This window comes from Rutilus rutilus (assembly GCF_951802725.1).
Source record: "Rutilus rutilus genome assembly, chromosome: 17".
Lineage (NCBI taxonomy): Eukaryota > Metazoa > Chordata > Actinopteri > Cypriniformes > Leuciscidae > Rutilus > Rutilus rutilus.
In genome coordinates this window covers 6,768,484-6,786,202 of record NC_140230.1, presented here as the reverse complement: position 1 = coordinate 6,786,202, position 17,719 = coordinate 6,768,484, and the positions used below count along the sequence as shown (strand labels likewise).

At 37.1% G+C, this 17,719-nt stretch overlaps 1 protein-coding gene across 1 annotated transcript in view; it reads right to left on the bottom strand.

Moving 5' to 3' along the window:
* Positions 1 to 1,825: 1,825 nt before the first annotated feature.
* LOC311306730 (microtubule-actin cross-linking factor 1, isoforms 6/7-like) overlaps positions 1,826 to 17,719 on the bottom strand; it is a 41,989-nt gene continuing 26,095 nt past the window's right edge. Inside the window, exons 26-37 of the mRNA XM_084435278.1 lie at positions 16,856 to 16,981; positions 16,114 to 16,257; positions 15,388 to 15,576; positions 12,283 to 12,397; positions 12,028 to 12,194; positions 11,768 to 11,930; positions 11,517 to 11,671; positions 10,287 to 10,361; positions 7,540 to 7,657; positions 5,763 to 5,929; positions 5,548 to 5,659; positions 1,826 to 4,197 (exon numbers count right to left, since the gene is read on the bottom strand). Coding sequence (XP_084291404.1) covers positions 4,172 to 4,197; positions 5,548 to 5,659; positions 5,763 to 5,929; positions 7,540 to 7,657; positions 10,287 to 10,361; positions 11,517 to 11,671; positions 11,768 to 11,930; positions 12,028 to 12,194; positions 12,283 to 12,397; positions 15,388 to 15,576; positions 16,114 to 16,257; positions 16,856 to 16,981 — 1,557 coding nt within the window. The 3' untranslated portion in view covers positions 1,826 to 4,171. The remainder of the gene's footprint in view (positions 4,198 to 5,547; positions 5,660 to 5,762; positions 5,930 to 7,539; positions 7,658 to 10,286; positions 10,362 to 11,516; positions 11,672 to 11,767; positions 11,931 to 12,027; positions 12,195 to 12,282; positions 12,398 to 15,387; positions 15,577 to 16,113; positions 16,258 to 16,855; positions 16,982 to 17,719) is intronic.

The window sequence follows — 17,719 nt, the reverse complement described above, 5'->3', positions numbered from 1 at the left end:
AACAACCTAAAACTGTTTCTTAAACCTAAAAGCGCCAGATAAACTCCGAATGACACGACAGACAGCACTTTCCATCAAGTTCTCCGCATCTCCAATAGTGTAAAGGAAAGCCACTCGCAAATAATCTTAGGGCAATGCAAACAGTTTGTGCTGTAGTTAAAGCCCGACTCCGACAAGTCGAAAATAAATGTGCGTTTCCAACAAATTAATAATGTAAACGACAATCTCACGAGTCCCGAGAAAAAATATATAGCCTATCTCGGAGAGTGCACTATCGCGCTGCGCTGGACTTCCCGAATCAGCTCCGCTTATGAAGCCGCAGTCTAATCCTGTTTACATGAAATAAGCCTGCTCCCGAGCAGGTTTAAGATTGCGCACCTGTTGCTATGACAGCAAGTCCAGGATGAGCGTCGAAGAACCAAACAATCCAAGATCATGCCAAATCCCCAACAATCAAATCCAGCTAACTGAGTTAGCGACGTACGAAGAACGGGCCCCTGGTTGATCGCTCTTCGGCTGGATATCAACACACCCATAAACGTACTAAAGTTGAGGAGGGTCTGCAGCGATCATTTTTCCCCTGATGATTTTATAAACCAAGGAGAGGATCGCATAGTACTGACATCATCAGCTGTGCCTATGGTGTTTTCTCATCCAACGGAGGTATGTGAACAACGTCTTTGTATTTGTAAAGCTGGCATTACATGAAATGAGCAATACAATGTATTTCTGCACCATATATTTGGTAAGAATGGTTTTACATGAGAGAGTTATAAGATATGTTATAAGAAGAGAAGATATGTGTAGCCTATACTAAGCAGCTGCTAGTCAAACCAATGTGAAACTATGTGTACTACTCATAAGGGTGCAGTCAATGATACTACTACTACTACTACTAGCCTAATAATAATAATAATAGTAATAGACAGTGTGGATTCATGTTCGTGTAGCTCTACTTAACAGAGTGCCTTGGTGCATACATCGGACTAAAAGATGTTTAAATCTCTGTGTAAACAATGAGTGACGTACACGCGCGAGAGATAATTTCTGGCGCTTTCCGGCGCTTGCGCAGATCGAAGCGCCCTCTGACCTTTTCCGGCGCTTGCGCAGACCGAAGCACCCGCGTCCTCTGATCATTTGGGTGTGTGTGTTTACAAGAGGACAAAAACTATATAAATACTGTTCGTTTTCTCACACAAACCGCTCGTTTCGTGTCTTAAGCCATCAATGTGTACTTACGATGGGGAATTGTTTAATTTGGACGATGGGGAATTGTTTAATTTGGACTTTGTGCATGCTGTTTTGAGACAGTGACCATAGACCTGCATTATATGACTGACAGACAAGAACGGTTTGACCTAAAAATATCAAAATTGAAACTACTCCGGAAAAAAAGACACCTACATCTTGGATGCCTTTGAGGTAAGCTAAAACATACCAAAAATTAATTTCAAAGTGAACTATCCCTTTAAAGGGATAGTTCACCCCAAAATGAAAATTCTGTCATCATTTACTCGCCCTCAAGTTGATCCAAACCTGTATGAGTTTCCTTCTTCTGCTGAACACAAAAGAAGAAAATGTATACAGGTTTGAAACAACTTGAGGGCGAGTAAATGATGAGAGCATTTTCATTTTTAATTGAACTATTCCTTTAAATGTATAATATACTGTTACAAGGACATGTTAAAACAAAGTGTAACAAACGTTTCTTCGAGTGCTGCATTTTGCAAAAATGTACAAAGCAGTTTATAGACATTTTATACACAACATTCTATAAAACATTTTATTTGAACAGATTTGTAATCACAAGAAATGTCATAATTAGTGTCACTCCACAACTAGGCCCTAAAAGTAATGCAGTGCTGAACACAAATTCTACAGTATGTAACGTTCTTTTACAAGATCAGAAACGTACAGAAAATAAGCAATAATGCTACCATTATTTACAGGCTCGGAGATTTACAATACAATAATAGCAGGTGCATAGCAGAAGAGGATCTCTTTCTATTGTTCAAGAAATGGATTATATAAACCAGCATTTATAAGCTGAACATGAATAATCAAGGAAATGAAATGGATTTTGAGTGTCAAATGGATTTTGCATAGATAATAATCAATCACTGCCAGGTTAGACATGGCAATAAAACACTGTTATTTCACCTGCCAAGAAATAACTCAAATGCTGTAATCCTGAACTCTCAAAACCCATTTTAACTCTCCGAAATTAAGAGAACCAAACTGCATATGCACAAAATTAAAAGACACACATATTTGATATGTAATTTGAATCAAATGCTACATCCATAACACTTGGTACAATGGTATAAGAATTCAACCCATGACAATTCACAAATAGGTTTAAGGCAAATAATGAATACAGCAGACTTTGCCCTGAGCAGGACACAATAGAAAAGCAGGTCATATCAATGTGGTTTTGTTTGGCTCAAATAAAAGTCAAAAATAAGCCGGCACTGATAAAGGAGCATTTGCGGTAGGGTTTTATGTCATGTAATCTCATTGAGACCTACACTTTCATATCCTCAAAGGAAGTTATTACAACTGGTGGCATGATAGTACAAAACCAAAAAAGACATTTTTAGGGGAGAACAAAACAAATACTCTATAGGTGTATATATACTGGAAATACACTAATATACATTTTACAGACACTGGGACGTGAAATATGTGGTAAACACAATCAAATGCTAAAGGACATTCCTAAACAGACTCAATGCTCACAATAGAAACAATCAAGTATTTAAAGACCTCATGAAATGACCCAACGAGTGCAGTTTTTTTTCATGTGTTGCATTAAAGTCATGTTGGAATGATTGTATTTACACCACCAAGTCATAATTATCAGTAGGAAACTCTGGATTTTCGACCAATTGGATCCGATCGACCAAAACGCATCTTAATACCAGGTGTAAACAGAGCCTAGGTATCATACACTAAATCACTGAGGATCACTACCAGACTTTTACACAGAAACTTTCATGCGTTTCATTGCAAGGAGAGGCGTGACAAATGAAAACAATGTGTGTTCTAAAACCAGCTCAAAACATGTTTGATATCCTCTGAATGGACGAAATCAAAGACTGAATCTGAGTCTGTGCCCATCATACACAATGCGATTTTCTGATTTTCAAAAATCTGGATAAAAGTACTAGTATTAAAGCCTTTAATTAAAGAATCAAGGCAGTTTTTATCTTTTCAAATATAATAAGAATATTGACTGTACAAATTTAGTTTAAACACATTTTGAGTAGCATTAATGAAGACCGTCCCAGGAGGACTTGCAGCAATAGTTTCTATTAAAACAGGAGCTTCAGGCAGGACATATTGATGGGCTCTTCGCTTTTTAAAAATAAAAAATCCAATAGCCTCATTCACCACCGTGAATTATTATTTACTTGCTGTTGCTTATGGTGTCAGGTGATATTAGAGGGGCATATGAGTATATTTCATGTGGTCTTTAAATTCATGCTCTAGACCCTTAAGTATTCTAGCACTTGAAACCTGAGGATATAATAGCCACAGTTACACAGAACAATAACACCAACCCCCAAAGCAGAGCTTATCATAAAGCCTAAACCATAAGACAACAGACATCTGTTTGTTTTTGGTTTGTATTTTGCATCACTAACTGTGGGGTGTCTTTATGTGAAACTAATAAAAAGGCAGTGGTTTTACTCTTGAGGATGCAGGGTAAGATTAAGCATTTGCCCCAACAGCGAGCAGCTACAGAAAATAAAGACCTCAGCGCATGTATGTTGTGTAAAGCACTACACAAACTATTGCTCTCAGAGACTATGGACATCGTGCTGTTCAAAACCCATGCAAAACATTCTAGCAGTCTCTCATTACACTCAAAGCAGTGTCACAAGCCGCGACAAAGAAGGAGACAACACGTTGGACAGCAGGGAGTTCATTTTGTAAAAACAAAGTCTGTGAAGGTAACAAATCAAGGCATGTTATGATAGGAAACTGATGGTGTAACACACCTCAGAGCACTAGTGCAGAGGAGCTCATGTGATGAGCAAACTGTCCTAATGTGTTCACTGATCTGAGGCCTGCTGGGGTGGTTTTCTGTCCATCCTGGGGTTCAGAACAGTGAGGAACGCCTGCCTGTCTGTCTGTGGTTGATCTCTTGGTGTGGGACAAGATGTGGTCATGTTGGCGGTCTTTCTGCCTCTTCTACAGAAAACAAATCACAAAATTATTCATAATGTAATAATTAGAGGATACAAATAAATAGGCAGGTCGCAGAAGTTTACAAGGTGAAAATAACATTTATACATTAAAAACAGGATTCACACTGAAAGGAAATCCAATGGACCCTTTTCACAGACTGTCAACATCGCAAATGTAATAAAGTTTTACATGTGTCCATTTTTTCATTTGTAACGCTATACTTTGTGTTATATTTCCTTGGCAGTAAATACCAAAAAAACGAATTAACACTAATGTGTGAGTGTTTAATACAATGGCTGAGGGAGTGACAGCAAATTTCACATCATTCTCTCTTCTGACTGCTGTCTATATCTCTCTATATTTCTTCCCTCTTTTGGAAAGTTGTGTTTTTTACCCCTTTTGCTTCCACTTCCACTTCTGAGAACCTCGGAAATGTAAAAAGGGTCCATTCTTAATGAGCAATGACTAATATTTTCCATATTAGAATGATTTCTGAAGGATCATGTGACACTGAAGACTTGAGTAATAATGCTGAAAATTCAGCTTTGATCACAGGAATAAATTACATTTTAAAATATATTCACATAAAACTCTTTTAAATTGTAATAATATTGCATAATATTACTGTTTTCACTAAATTTTTTGAACAAATAAATGCAGCCTTGGTGAGCAGAAGAGAATTCTTTCAAAAATATAACAAAATATTACTGAGTGACCACCAGTGTTGGGTGTAATTAATTACGAAGTAATCTGATTACTTTTCCATTGACAAAGTAAAGTAAAGGATTATTCTTAATTTTTCTGTTATTTAATTACAGTTACGTCTGATGTAATTTCATTAAATACTGTGTAGAATAAATAACTATTATATAAAAATAATAGTGGATTTAACATCAAAATCTAAAGTTAAAATATATGTTTTTAATACAACCTTTTAATTTACACACTTTGGTGAGTTCAAAAATAATTTATGTAACTGTATATTGTTTATTTTAAAGCGGTTGAGTTTCATGTCTATCATTGTTTTGTTCAACTGGTCGAGGTTTATCTGGGGTTTATAAAGTAATTACTAACTAATAAGTAATCCAATACATTTTAGAGAGAGTAATTAGTACAGTAATCTAATTAAACTGTTGAAGATGTAATTATTTCCTTACCGAACACTACTGACCACTATTGAATGGTAGTGTATTTTTCCAACTGTTTTGAACTGTATTTTCTTACCAGATTTCTTAAAGCATAATCCAAAACAAGCCTTAATATTTTGCATTTAGGTATTTATACTGGAAAACAAATGCATACTGTATGGCAAACACACACCGCGACAGAGCTGAGTTTAAACCCGACTTTGACCTGAATGTGAAGGTGAGTCAATGTCGGCACAGAAATGGTCGCTCCCCAGCGCAGCAATAGAGCTCCTGGGTCGAATACACCTCTCGCCAGAGAAACTTCTGCGTAGCAATGCCTGTGTCAGGACCAAAACAGAGTGACTTCAGAAAAATAAATCCTACCAATGACATTAGGAGCTCTACAATGTTTTAGTATTGTTGCCGAGTTGTCTGGTGTACCTTGCGTGTCAGTGGGCTGCTGGGAGCCGAAGCGCTGCTGTATAAACTCAGGCTGGAGTTGGATCTGCTGACAGTCAGGCCTTTAGCACTCCCTCTGCGACCCGATGCCTCGAACGCGTCTGGAGAGAGATACTTCTCCTTGATCTTCAGGTTTGTGCGTCCCTTTACTGTGTGAGAAGAACCGGGGAAATGATGCGTGTCAATGTTTCTTTCAGAAGCTGATAGTGATGCTGATTTATTTCAGAGATTTGGCTATATGTTTTTGAAGTACTCATTTGTGGTGGTTGATATGGGTTCTTCAATAGGCAGTGCCAAGGACTTTAACTTTAAAATACATAATAAATCCACTACCATTCAGAAGTTTGGTGTCAATAAGATTTAGTTTTTTGAAAGAAATCAATACTTTTGTAGCAAGAATGCATTCTATTTATCAGTAGTTACAAAAATAAAATAAAATCTATTTTGAAATAAATGCTGTTTATTGAACTTTCTATTCATTAAAGAATCATGAAAATGTGTCATGGTTTCAATGTTTTCAACATTGATAATAATGAGAAATGTTTCTTGAGCAGCAAATCATCATATTAGACTGATTTCTGAAGGATCATGTGACACTGAAGACTGGAGTAATGATGCTGAAAATTCAGCTTTGATCACAGGAATAAATTACATTTAAAAATATATTCAACTAAAAAACAGTTATTTTAAATAGCAATAATATTTCACAATATTACTGTTTTACTGTACTTTTGATCAACTAAATATAGCCTCAGTGAGCAGAAGAGACTTCTTGTACCAACCCCAAACGTTTGAATGGTACTGTATGTGCTTTAGTTTGTTTTATAGTAGCAACTTCTCCTTGTTTTTCTTCACTAATATTATTAAAAAAGTAAACACTGAAGAAAGTAGTGACGGAAAAGTCTGTGCCCCTACAAAAGCATGGGAAAAAGTAATTATACAGTACACAATGAATATGATATTAATAGCGAACAATTACTTATTACATCATTTGAAATCTAAGAAAATAGCAAGACTTTCCAGGATGCTTGGGTCTCATTGGCTGATCATCACACAACATTCATGAGCTAGAGGTGCACAGGTTTGTAATTAGCCAAAGCAACCAAACAGGAGATGATATCAGCCAGTGCTGTTAAGAATATTGTCTTGGCCATATATTGGTTGTTGTGGAATTACAAATTTAAGAATGTGTTAAGGATCTTACATCCTTACATAACATCACATGAAAAACTAAGGGGAAGTAGATTGTATTTAGCATTTAAGGTAAAGATGATGACATCAGATGAATGATTCGGTTAAGCAAGGCTTTTAGCAAGAGGTTCCTGCTAGTCCTGTTCTCTTTATTGTGCACCAAATGAGTCAGATTACTGAAACTCTCACCCCTTGTCTTTAATGGCTCTTGGAGCCACTGTCCCATTCTTTGAATAGTTATGCTAATTGGATTAGGACTGGTAACACTCGAGAGCCTGGTACGGGTTCCTATACCTGGATACTTCATTTGAATGCTTTGTTTAAGGTCGTCACCCAGATGCTTTGTCTCCATTTCTAAACACTGCCTCCTAAAATCTATCTGAAACTACACTGTACATTGCCTTCGTTTGGACTTGATGACTGCAGCTATACCAACAGAGCGTTTTCAATAAGGAATCCTGCTGAAGATACAGCCGAAACTCCTGGTCTTCACTTCTGACTTTCCTACATTGTCCTCTACTTATTTGATCTATGATATGCAGATTTTGAATTAATGCAAGTTATTCACCTCTACAGGGGTCATTCTTCACCAGAAACTCATCTAATGCCGTCCATCCACCACCAACTCGAACCATCAGACTGCTTCGGAGAATACGAACCATCCGCAACTGCTGAGAGTCTCCAAACTAGTGAAAATCACAGATTTGAATGAAAATCACATGTCAAGCATGTAGCTGTGAATATGTAGTTGTGCTGCCCCATTTATACCTGGTATCTGTTTTGGGCATTAAATAGAGTGTAAACAGTGACCATAAAATTTGATGTAGTAAGTAATGTATGTAGTCATGAAATCAGAGATTCCCTCAAGTGGCCACAGAAGACACTTTTGAGACACGTTACCATCAGGTGTAATTGGCGGTCTGTGTCACCTGATTACTTGTGACCAGATCATCCAAGACTATGGGCCCTATTTTAATGATCTAAGCGCATGGTCTAAAGCGCACAGCACAAGTCAAGTCAAGTCAAGTCAAGTATATTTGTATAGCGCTTTTCACAATACAGATTGTATCAAAGCAGCTTCACAGTATTAAATTAAAATAATACAACAAGGTTTGTTTCTAGTGGAATTTATTGATTGATAAAATCAGATTAAATATCCCCAGAATATCCCCAACTGAGCAAGCCAAAGGCAACAGTGGCAAGGAACCGAAAAACTCCATCAAATGACCTAATGGTGTCCTAAAACTCCATCAGGTGACCCAATGGAGAAAAAAAAAAACCTTGGGAGAACCCAGGCTCAGTCGGGGGCCAGTTCTCCTCTGGCGTTTATTAACTAGAGGCCGGTTTGTAATTTGAACTGTAAGATTAAAAATATTATATGAATGCCTGGCTGAAGAGATGCGACTTTAATCTAGTTTTAAACTGGGAGAGCGAGTCTGAGCAACGAACAGTATCAGGAAGGCTATTCCAGAGTTTTGGAGCTAAATGTGAAAATGCGCTCCCTCCTTTGGTGGTTCTGGATATCCTAGGTATGACCAAAAGCCTTGAATTAAGTGATCTTAAAGAGCGCGATGGATTATAGGGCGATAGAAGATCCGCTAAATAGACTGGAGCTAAGCCGTTTAGGGCTTTATAAGTCAGTAGCAATAGGCTACCTTGTAATTAATACGGAACTTTATAGGTAACCAATGCAGTGATGATAAAATCGGTGTTATATGATCATATTTTCTTGATCTAGTAAGAACTCTAGCGGCGGCATACTGGACTAACTGTAGCTTGTTTATTGAGGATGCAGGACAACCGGCTAATAAAGCATTACAGTAATCTAGTCTCGAGGTCATGAATGCATGAACTAACTTTTCTGCATCAGAAACTGATAGCATATTACGTAGCTTAGCAATGTTTCTAAGGTGGAAAAAGGCGGTTTTTGTAACATATGAAATATGATTTTCGAAAGACAGGTTGCAATCGAGTATAACACCCAGGTCTTTTACTGTAGAGGATAAAGTAACAGGACACCCTACTATATTAAAGTTGTATTGCGAGAGGTTTTGCGGGTGGTTTTTGGAACCGATAAGTAGTACCTCTGTTTTGTCTGGATTTAATAAAAGAAAATTACGCGTCATCCAATCTTTTATATCGTTAACAGACTCTGTCAATTTGGATAATTTAGCGTTTTCATCTGGCCGTGACGAAATATATATTTGAGTGTCATCAGCATAACAATGGAAACTAATTCCATGTTTCCTTATAATATTTCCAAGTGGCATCATATATACTGAGAATAATAGAGGGCCTAACACAGATCCCTGCGGCACTCCATAGTTTACTGGAGTTATGATCGATTTTTCTCCATTTAAATAGACAAAATGGTAGCGGTCAGATAAGTATGATCTAAACCAGCTTAATGCTTGTCCTTGAACACCAGTATAATTTTGTAGTCGATCTAAGAGTATTGTGTGATCTATAGTATCGAACGCAGCACTAAGATCAAGTAAAACTAGTATTGAGATACAGCCTTGGTCAGAAGCTAAAAGTAAATCATTTGTGATTTTAACGAGCGCAGTTTCAGTGCTATGGTGCGGCCTGAAACCAGACTGAAACTTTTCATAGATATCATTTTCTTGCAAGAAAGAACACAATTGAGCAGACACCACTTTTTCTAATATTTTAGACATAAATGGAAGATTTTAACAATCTTCCATCTAGTGCACTTAGACAAGTGCACTAAGGGCGTGTCCGAATCCACTTTTGCTAGTTTAACGACGGGAAAAATGGTTGGTGCTCCCGGCGCATGGTCCTATTCTCTTCTTGAGTAATGGGTGTGTTTTGGGCATAACATGCAATAAACCAATCAGAGTCTCATCTCTCATTCCCTTTAAAAGCCAATTGCGCTCACGCCATGGCGGATTCGCTATTTACATGATGGAGTTTGCAAGTGGAAAAACTGAATGCTTCTCTAGAGAGGAAACGGATGGTTAATGCGCAAGCAGACCATCTACGGGACAAAGTGTACGCGCATTGTGGACCCGCCTGTAGGTGCATATTACTAATGCGATCTTTAAATAACAAAAAAAAATTAAATAAACCTTTAGACCAGGTTTCAGTTGGTCAATGGCGCAGTCTATTTCAGTTGCCTCAAAATAGCAATAGCAAACAATGCACCTGAACACACCTCGTTTTCAGACCAGCACGCCTATGGGCAAACAAATGGGCGCCAATGCATTTGCTATTTAAACAACTTGACGCTTGACATAAAAATGAAAACTGCATCGGGCTGAAACAAGCAAAAAACTAGAATAGATTTCTACTCACCCTATAGCGGTTTGCGCTAATTTGCTCGACTTGAAATCTCTTTGGACAGTTGCACTGAGAGACCTGACGACTCACCTGCAAAATTGTGTTTTTGTTAGTCATATTACAGAAAAACTCAATGTAGATGATAAGAATGCACTGGGGAAAAAAAATATTTTCATACATTAAATCAAGATACATTTACTTGAGATAGTAAGTCTTGTTTGATAATTAAAATGTAAACTGAGTTTACGCTTAAAATTAGAAAAAATGTCTGTCAGTGTTGTAAGAAAAATAAACTTAAAGAGATAGTTCACCTAAAAATTACCCTCATGTCATTACACACCTGTAAGACTTTTGTTCATATTTGAAACACCCTCCATAGTCAGTCAAAGCAACTACCACTGTGACGCTTCATAAAGTTCATTAATAGTAAAACTAATCCATATGAATTGAGCAGTTTAGTCAAAATTTAGAGACTTGATCGCTTTATATGATGAAATTTTTTTTACCACATATAAACGTTCATCAATGCACACATCAGATCTGGTAAACGGAAGCTCGAGCATGTTCGCTTGACGTGCGAGAACCAATGAGGTTCATCCTTATTTCTTACGCAGCACCAGGTTCACTCTCATGCGTTACACAGCACGCTTGAGCTTCCGCTAAAGGTTTGTTCTTGCACGTCAAGCAGGTTCGGTTGAGCTTCTGTTTATGTTCTCTGATCAATGTTTATATGTGAATAAAAGCCTAAATTAAACCTGATCATCATATAAAGCGATCGAGTCTCTTCTAAAGCACTCAATTCATGTGGATTAGTTTTACGATGTCTTTATGAACTTTTTGAAGCGTCAAAGTAGTTGTGTAGCTGTCAATGGAGGGACAGAAATCTCTCAGATTTAATTTAAAAGATCTTCATTTGTGTTTTGAAGATGATCGAAAGTCTTATTGGGTTGGAATGACAAGGGTAAGTGATTTTTTTTTTTTTTTTACCTTTTTGGGTGAACTAAACTTTTAATTCAGTTGGAAAAAAACTAATCCTACTGACAGATATTTTCTTCTTTTTTTAAGCATGAACTCACTTAATTTAGAATTTTTTTTTTTTTTTGAAAACAAGACATATCTTAAGCAATTTTCCTTCTCAAGTAAATGCATCTTGATTTAAGAAATTTTAGATATCAAAAACAAAAATTCTAAGTAAAATAAAATTTTGCAGTGTGTATATGAAAGATGAAACAGAACTACACATACCTCCTCGTTGATTTGGTCTACATCTATTGCTTTTCTGTAAGGGTCTCGGCTTGGGTGGAGGGCACTCACAAATTCATAGTAGTCAATGAATCCATCACCGTTTACATCAAATATGTTAGCAACAGCCGTCATTTCCAGGGAGTTGGTGGGAAATTCTGTCCAAATGCAAAGGCAAATATTGTGAAGTTACATGCATATCAAACACCTCGATGCAAAAAATGAGCAACCAAGAGTGTTAAAACTGCGCTTACTAGAGGCCAGAACATTGTCGATTAACTCCTTGTGAGTTATTCGGCCATCCTGATCTCGATCAATGCTACGAAAAACATCCAAAATCCGGGATTTGAGGTGACTTATCCACTGCATGTATCTTTTCCGCCAGATGTTGAAGTCAAAATTAGCAAACTCCTCCAACTGCATGTGCCAAAGAGAAGGTTCTTACTTAGACCAACCGTATAGATTCAAACACAAGCATATTCTTTTATCAAAGCTACAGCACAGTCATGATCACCTCTTTTAGCCTCTGTAGATGTTCCTCTAGTCTGCTCTGCCTGCCGTGTGCCAGGAGCCAGAGCTTCTGCCAATGATTTACCAGCTGACACATCAAGGGGGTTTGAGGGTCCAGTTTATCCAGTGGTAGAGGCACTGATAGCGGAGGCTTTGCCATGCCTCTTCTCTCTATTCATGCAATGCAATCCACAGAGATTACAGTTGAATGCATACACACAATAATCACAGTAATGAATCTTGATGATTCTCTACTCACTTGATGGTGCCTTGCGACTTGGGGAAACCTGCTGCTTGGGAACCAGCTTGTGTTTACAGGATTTCGTGGCATTTTCAACTTCTGGTATCTTCCCTTTTATCTCATCCATAAAATCCTGCAAAAGCATAATTTTCTTAATTTAAACCTTATTTAAATGATGATTAAATGCTGTGATGTCATCATGATCTTGTTTTGATGTGAACTTGTTAGATTTTTAGAATTTTTTTAATTGTTGCTCAATGTACGTCAGTTTTATTTTAGTATCATGGAGATACTATTGTAGTTTTTATTTCCCCAATTTTTATCAAAAATGTTCCTTACATTTTTAGTATTCTTGCTGTGAGTTTTTTTTCTTTGTCATTTTTTTTATATAAATGACTATATAGTTTTTATTAAGTTTTATTTCTGTTTTAGTTATTTTAGTACATCAAGTTAATATAATAAATGAAATGAGTTTTTTATTATTATTTTATTATATTATTTTAATTCAGGTAACAACAAATGTGTTTTTTTATTGTTTTAGTTTTATTTAACTTTAAAGGTATAGCGGAGGATTTTCTTTTTCCGGGTGGATCATCAAGACTATTGGTCCTCCTAAGTGTCAATCATTCTGGTGATATGTTTACGTAAGGCCGTCGTACGTGCTCGTGCACACGATTCACACGATGGCGTGCGCTCAAAACACAGGTTGGGCTTCCCACTGATGCCTCAGTCGCGAAGTTTCTACTTGACAGGTAAAGTTTGGCATGCTATTTGGAGAAATCCATTTAAAATCACTGCTAGTAAAAGTTAAAGTAAGCTATGATTAGCTCGTGCATGCTCTCTCGTGCACACGTTTAATAGGCGTTCCCTCTCGGGAGCAGGTAGAGTGTTGCGCATGTGCATTTTTTCAAAAAGTGGAGAGGGCGGTTCTTTTCTAAAATTCGGGAAAATCCTCCGCTATACCTTTAACACATTTTTAAGACTAAAAGCAAGTAATTGTTTTCTAAGACAAGACAAAACCGGATAGAGGATAAAATAAAAAAAAAAAGCTAAGATCAAAAGTTAACATCATATAATACCGGTAATACACAATTCATTCATTTTTGACAAAGAAATATAAGCACAGTTATCTAAGATTATAAAAATAACCATAAATCTAATCATTAAAGGTGAATTAAAGCTCAAAGAAGGTGAAATATGGAAAGAAGACCTGACTTTGATTTTGCCTAATTTTATAAAGGTTATTATATGCACAGGTGTGAAATTTTATAAAAAGTGTATTAAAATTTACTTTTTCCCTCTGTCAGTAATGATTGTAGTGAAGACATACAGTAGTGTCCAAAAGGGATGTCTGGACTAGGAAAATGGACCTTTATCCTTTATTCAAATATTATTTAAAAAATGATAAAAAAATTGGTAGTGTCACACCGCATGGATTTGTTTGTGTTTTCCCGCTCCTTGTCAGTTGGCATGGTTATTCATTTGATTTCATCATTATGTTCAGACGTGTGTGTCTCGTTATCGCCACGATTTAACTCCCGTTCAGTTTGTGAGTGTTTGTCGGGTCTTGTCAATGTGTACATTGTGTTAAGTTGGTTGTTCTGGTCCTGATCTTGTTCCTGTTCCCGAGATTCTGTTTTGTGAAGATTTTAGTTTATTTCTAAATAAAGACTGCTGCACTTAGATCCTGTTTTATCTCTTCTGCAACCAATGCTGAGAGAAGAACTGAACTAAACATGGATCAAGCAGCAGTGAAGATTCTCCTCCTCTCCCAGGGGGATCTGTCCCTGGAGGTCCACACACAGAGGTATTTGGATCTGGTTCCTTTTGTCCATTATGATGACACCAGCCTCTGTGTGTTTTTCAGGGCAGTTTTCCCGAAGACGGGCCTCGTGGGAGCTTCCAGGACTATGTGGAGTTGGTGCTTGTCCACAATGGATCCCCGATTACCATCGTGGAGAGTGAGGAGAAAACCAGCATGCCAGCCACAGCCCCCTTTCCAATGAGGAAAACGTCTATTCCAGTGAGATAAATTCCTGAGTCCGTTCCAGTGAGAGAAATTCCTGAGTCTGTTCCGGTGAGAGAAATGTACCAGTCCAGAGCCCATTCTAGCCCTAGAGTCTGCTCCTGAGAATACAGCGCTGACCATTATGGCCATGACCATTTTTTTGTGTGTGGGCTGCGCACACGTGGGCTCCAGCCCCTAGTCCAGTGACGTCACCAGCCCCACTCCAAACCCAGTGCCCAGCCAGAACACATCGATCAGAAGAAAGCAGTTTAAGCCCACCGAAGACGTCGAGCCCTTGTCTCCCGTGAGCTGCGAGCCCACTGGTTGCCTGATATGTACGAGTCTGACCAGGTGCGCTTATCGGCTGTACCTCACTTGTTTTCATTCACCTCTTCAAGTGGAGTAATGTAGAGAATAGTGAATGAGAGTATAGGGGGTGATTTTGAACACAGCCCTTGAGTTTTGTCAGTTCATGGTTCGGTGTCAGATTTGGATTACATGGTTTTAATTCCCTAAGTGTTCTAAGAATCTTTATTAAAGTCAGTTTGTTTTGCTATTTTGTCTTCGGGTGCTTTAATACAGCCACCAACTTTTACAGTTGTAGTCAATGTATGCTTTTTTGTGAGCTTTTTGTTTTTCTATGCAGTTTTTTTGCCAATTTTTTTTTTTTATTATTAAATAAATAAATAAACAAATAATTTAAAATGAACCAAGTTCAGTGTTTTGTTCTTCCCTCATATTTAAATTGTAAAAAATTCAAATATATTTTAAAATATTTTCCACACATTTCGATGGTTCCGTCAGACTTAATACTTTATACTTATAAAAATAAAACAATATTCCCTCTGAGCATCACTTTTGGCCACTACTGCATGTACAATATGTATCTGCTTTTCTAAAAGGGTTAGTTCACCCAAAAAAGAAAATGCTGCACTCACCCGCATGTTCTTCCAAACTGTATGACCTTATTTCTTCAGTGGAACATAACAGAAAGTTATTTCTCAACTGAAGAATGAAGTCATACATGTTTGTACTGACTTGAGGGTGAGTTAATGTGGACAGCATTATAATTTTTGGGTGTTTAATATGAATAGTTTATTATTGGGTATTGGTACCGCATGCTGAGTGATGAGCTCTGCGGTGATCTCTAAGTCTTCAGGCAATGGCTCCTGCTCCTTTAGACTGAGAGACTCTTCAGTGGAAGAGATCCAGTCCAGTAACCGCTGTACCTCCTCTCTCTCTGCCTCTAGAGCAGACAGTGTGGTCTGGATTCTTTCGGCCTGCTGCTTCGCCCACATCTGGACCTGATGCATGAAATCACACATGTACATATAACACACTTATACTTCTACACTGAGAAAAGTCAAAAATAAACAACACAACAGTTCTTCATGCACATTAAAAATTCTAAGCCTGCACTCTCGGAAAAGTCCAATATATTTCTTATAATCTCAATGTCTATAGTTTTATAGTACCACCACCAGTAAGTAGGAAACTGACTTGATTATATAATTTACAACATATCATTCCACTTACAGGGTGACAAAGACTCTGATTGGTGGAGCTCGCTTCAGGGTTATAATTAGTGTAATTTCTTTAGCAGGAGTTCAGCCATTATGTGATTTTTCAAAACCTAATTTGAAATCACTTTTACAGAACCATATTTCATCACTTAGCAGCAACCTCAGAGCTCATGGTAGGTCTGCCTTGAAAGTTTACACTGTATTTTATTGGTAAAAGTCCATTGATCTATAGAATTAGATTTTCTGTTGCATGCTAATTGTCAACAGATTGCAACTGTTAATATCAAGTAGGCCTGCTCATCCTCTAACTTGACTCACCTCCTCATAGCGAGTCTTTGTGATACTGATCCATGACTTGATGGTGATGACAGAGTCAGGATGACAGGAGGACAGAATCTCTTCACCCAGTTTGCGAATGTTCTCTAGCTCCATCTGCTGATCGTTCAAGGAACTCATTGACTCCTGCAGATCACAGACACAATCATGCAACTCATATGACAACATTGGCAGCAGCTATTTGCACTAAGTGTAAATAGTTGTTAGATGCTATTTATACTTTGTGCAAAGAGTGGCAGATACTATTTGCACCTTATTGTTTTGTAGTATATTATGAAAAAGTATGCAATAATACAAATTTATTCAGTGTATACGGTTATATTTATTAAAATCATAAATGCATGCTGCCTTATTAGGTCACCCTTACCCAATAAACACTTTATTCCCACTATTAAATACCCGTGAGGCACTTTATTTCCACTTTTTAAATATTTTCTTAATTTTTATTGAAAATAAACGCCTGTCTAAGCTGATGTGAAATGACATGAGTGAAGAAAGAGTTCGGAAAAAGGTGGATTCGAACTTGGGTTGGTCGCTTCAAAAGCCAACACCACCCACCTTACTCTCCATGCCACTGCTCCTGTTATCAGCAGGATTTCTTTTGTTTCTTGTAATTTTTTGTAATTTCATCTGGAGTTAGTTTAAAGAGCCTTTGCCAACAAGGCGGGCTATAGACACTCTGTATACATTTCTGGAGTAATAAGTGGGTCCATGTCCACCATACCCGATGACATGTACGAAATGCCAGAAGAGCCTCCTCTTCCTCAGGCAGCACTCCGTACTTCAGAACCCTCTCAACATCTGAAAGATGATCCAGGAACGAATGAACCATCACATCAAATTCTTCCGCCTGAGAACGACAGAGGTACAAAGTGTGCAAAATGTTGGGATTATTAATATGCCTGACTGTACATTACTGTTCAAAAGTTTAAAGAAATTGCTTTTTTTCAGCAAGGATGCATTAAACTGATCAAAAGTGACAGTAGACAATTATAGCCTAATGTTACAAAAGATTTCTATTTAAAATAAATGCTGTTCTTTTGAACTTTCCATTCATCAAAGAATCCTGAAAAATAAAATATCACAGTTTCCACAAAAATCTGAAGCAGCACAACGGTTTTCAACATTGATAATAATAATAAATGTTTAATAGCAAATCATCATATTAGAATGATTTCTGAAGGATCATGTGACACTGAAGACTGGAGTAATGATGCTGAAAATGCAGCTTTGATCTCAGGAATAAATTACATTTAAAATATATTCAAATAGAAAACAGTTTTTTAAAATTGTAATAATATTTCACAACATTACAGTTTGTACTGTATTTTTGATCAAATAAATCTTAGCATAAGAGACATTAAAGACATTAAGACATTAAGAGATATATAAAATAAAAAAAAACTGTAAATGATAATGTACCTAACAAATAACAACAGTTTGGAAACATTCATCGCATTCAAGGGAAAAAAAGACTATACTTTTTTATTAATATTATAAAGTTTTTGTAATTTTTTGCATGTTTTTGTCAATTTTATTAGTTTCTTTTAAAATTGCCTTTTTAGTTTTTATTCATTTTTATGCTAAC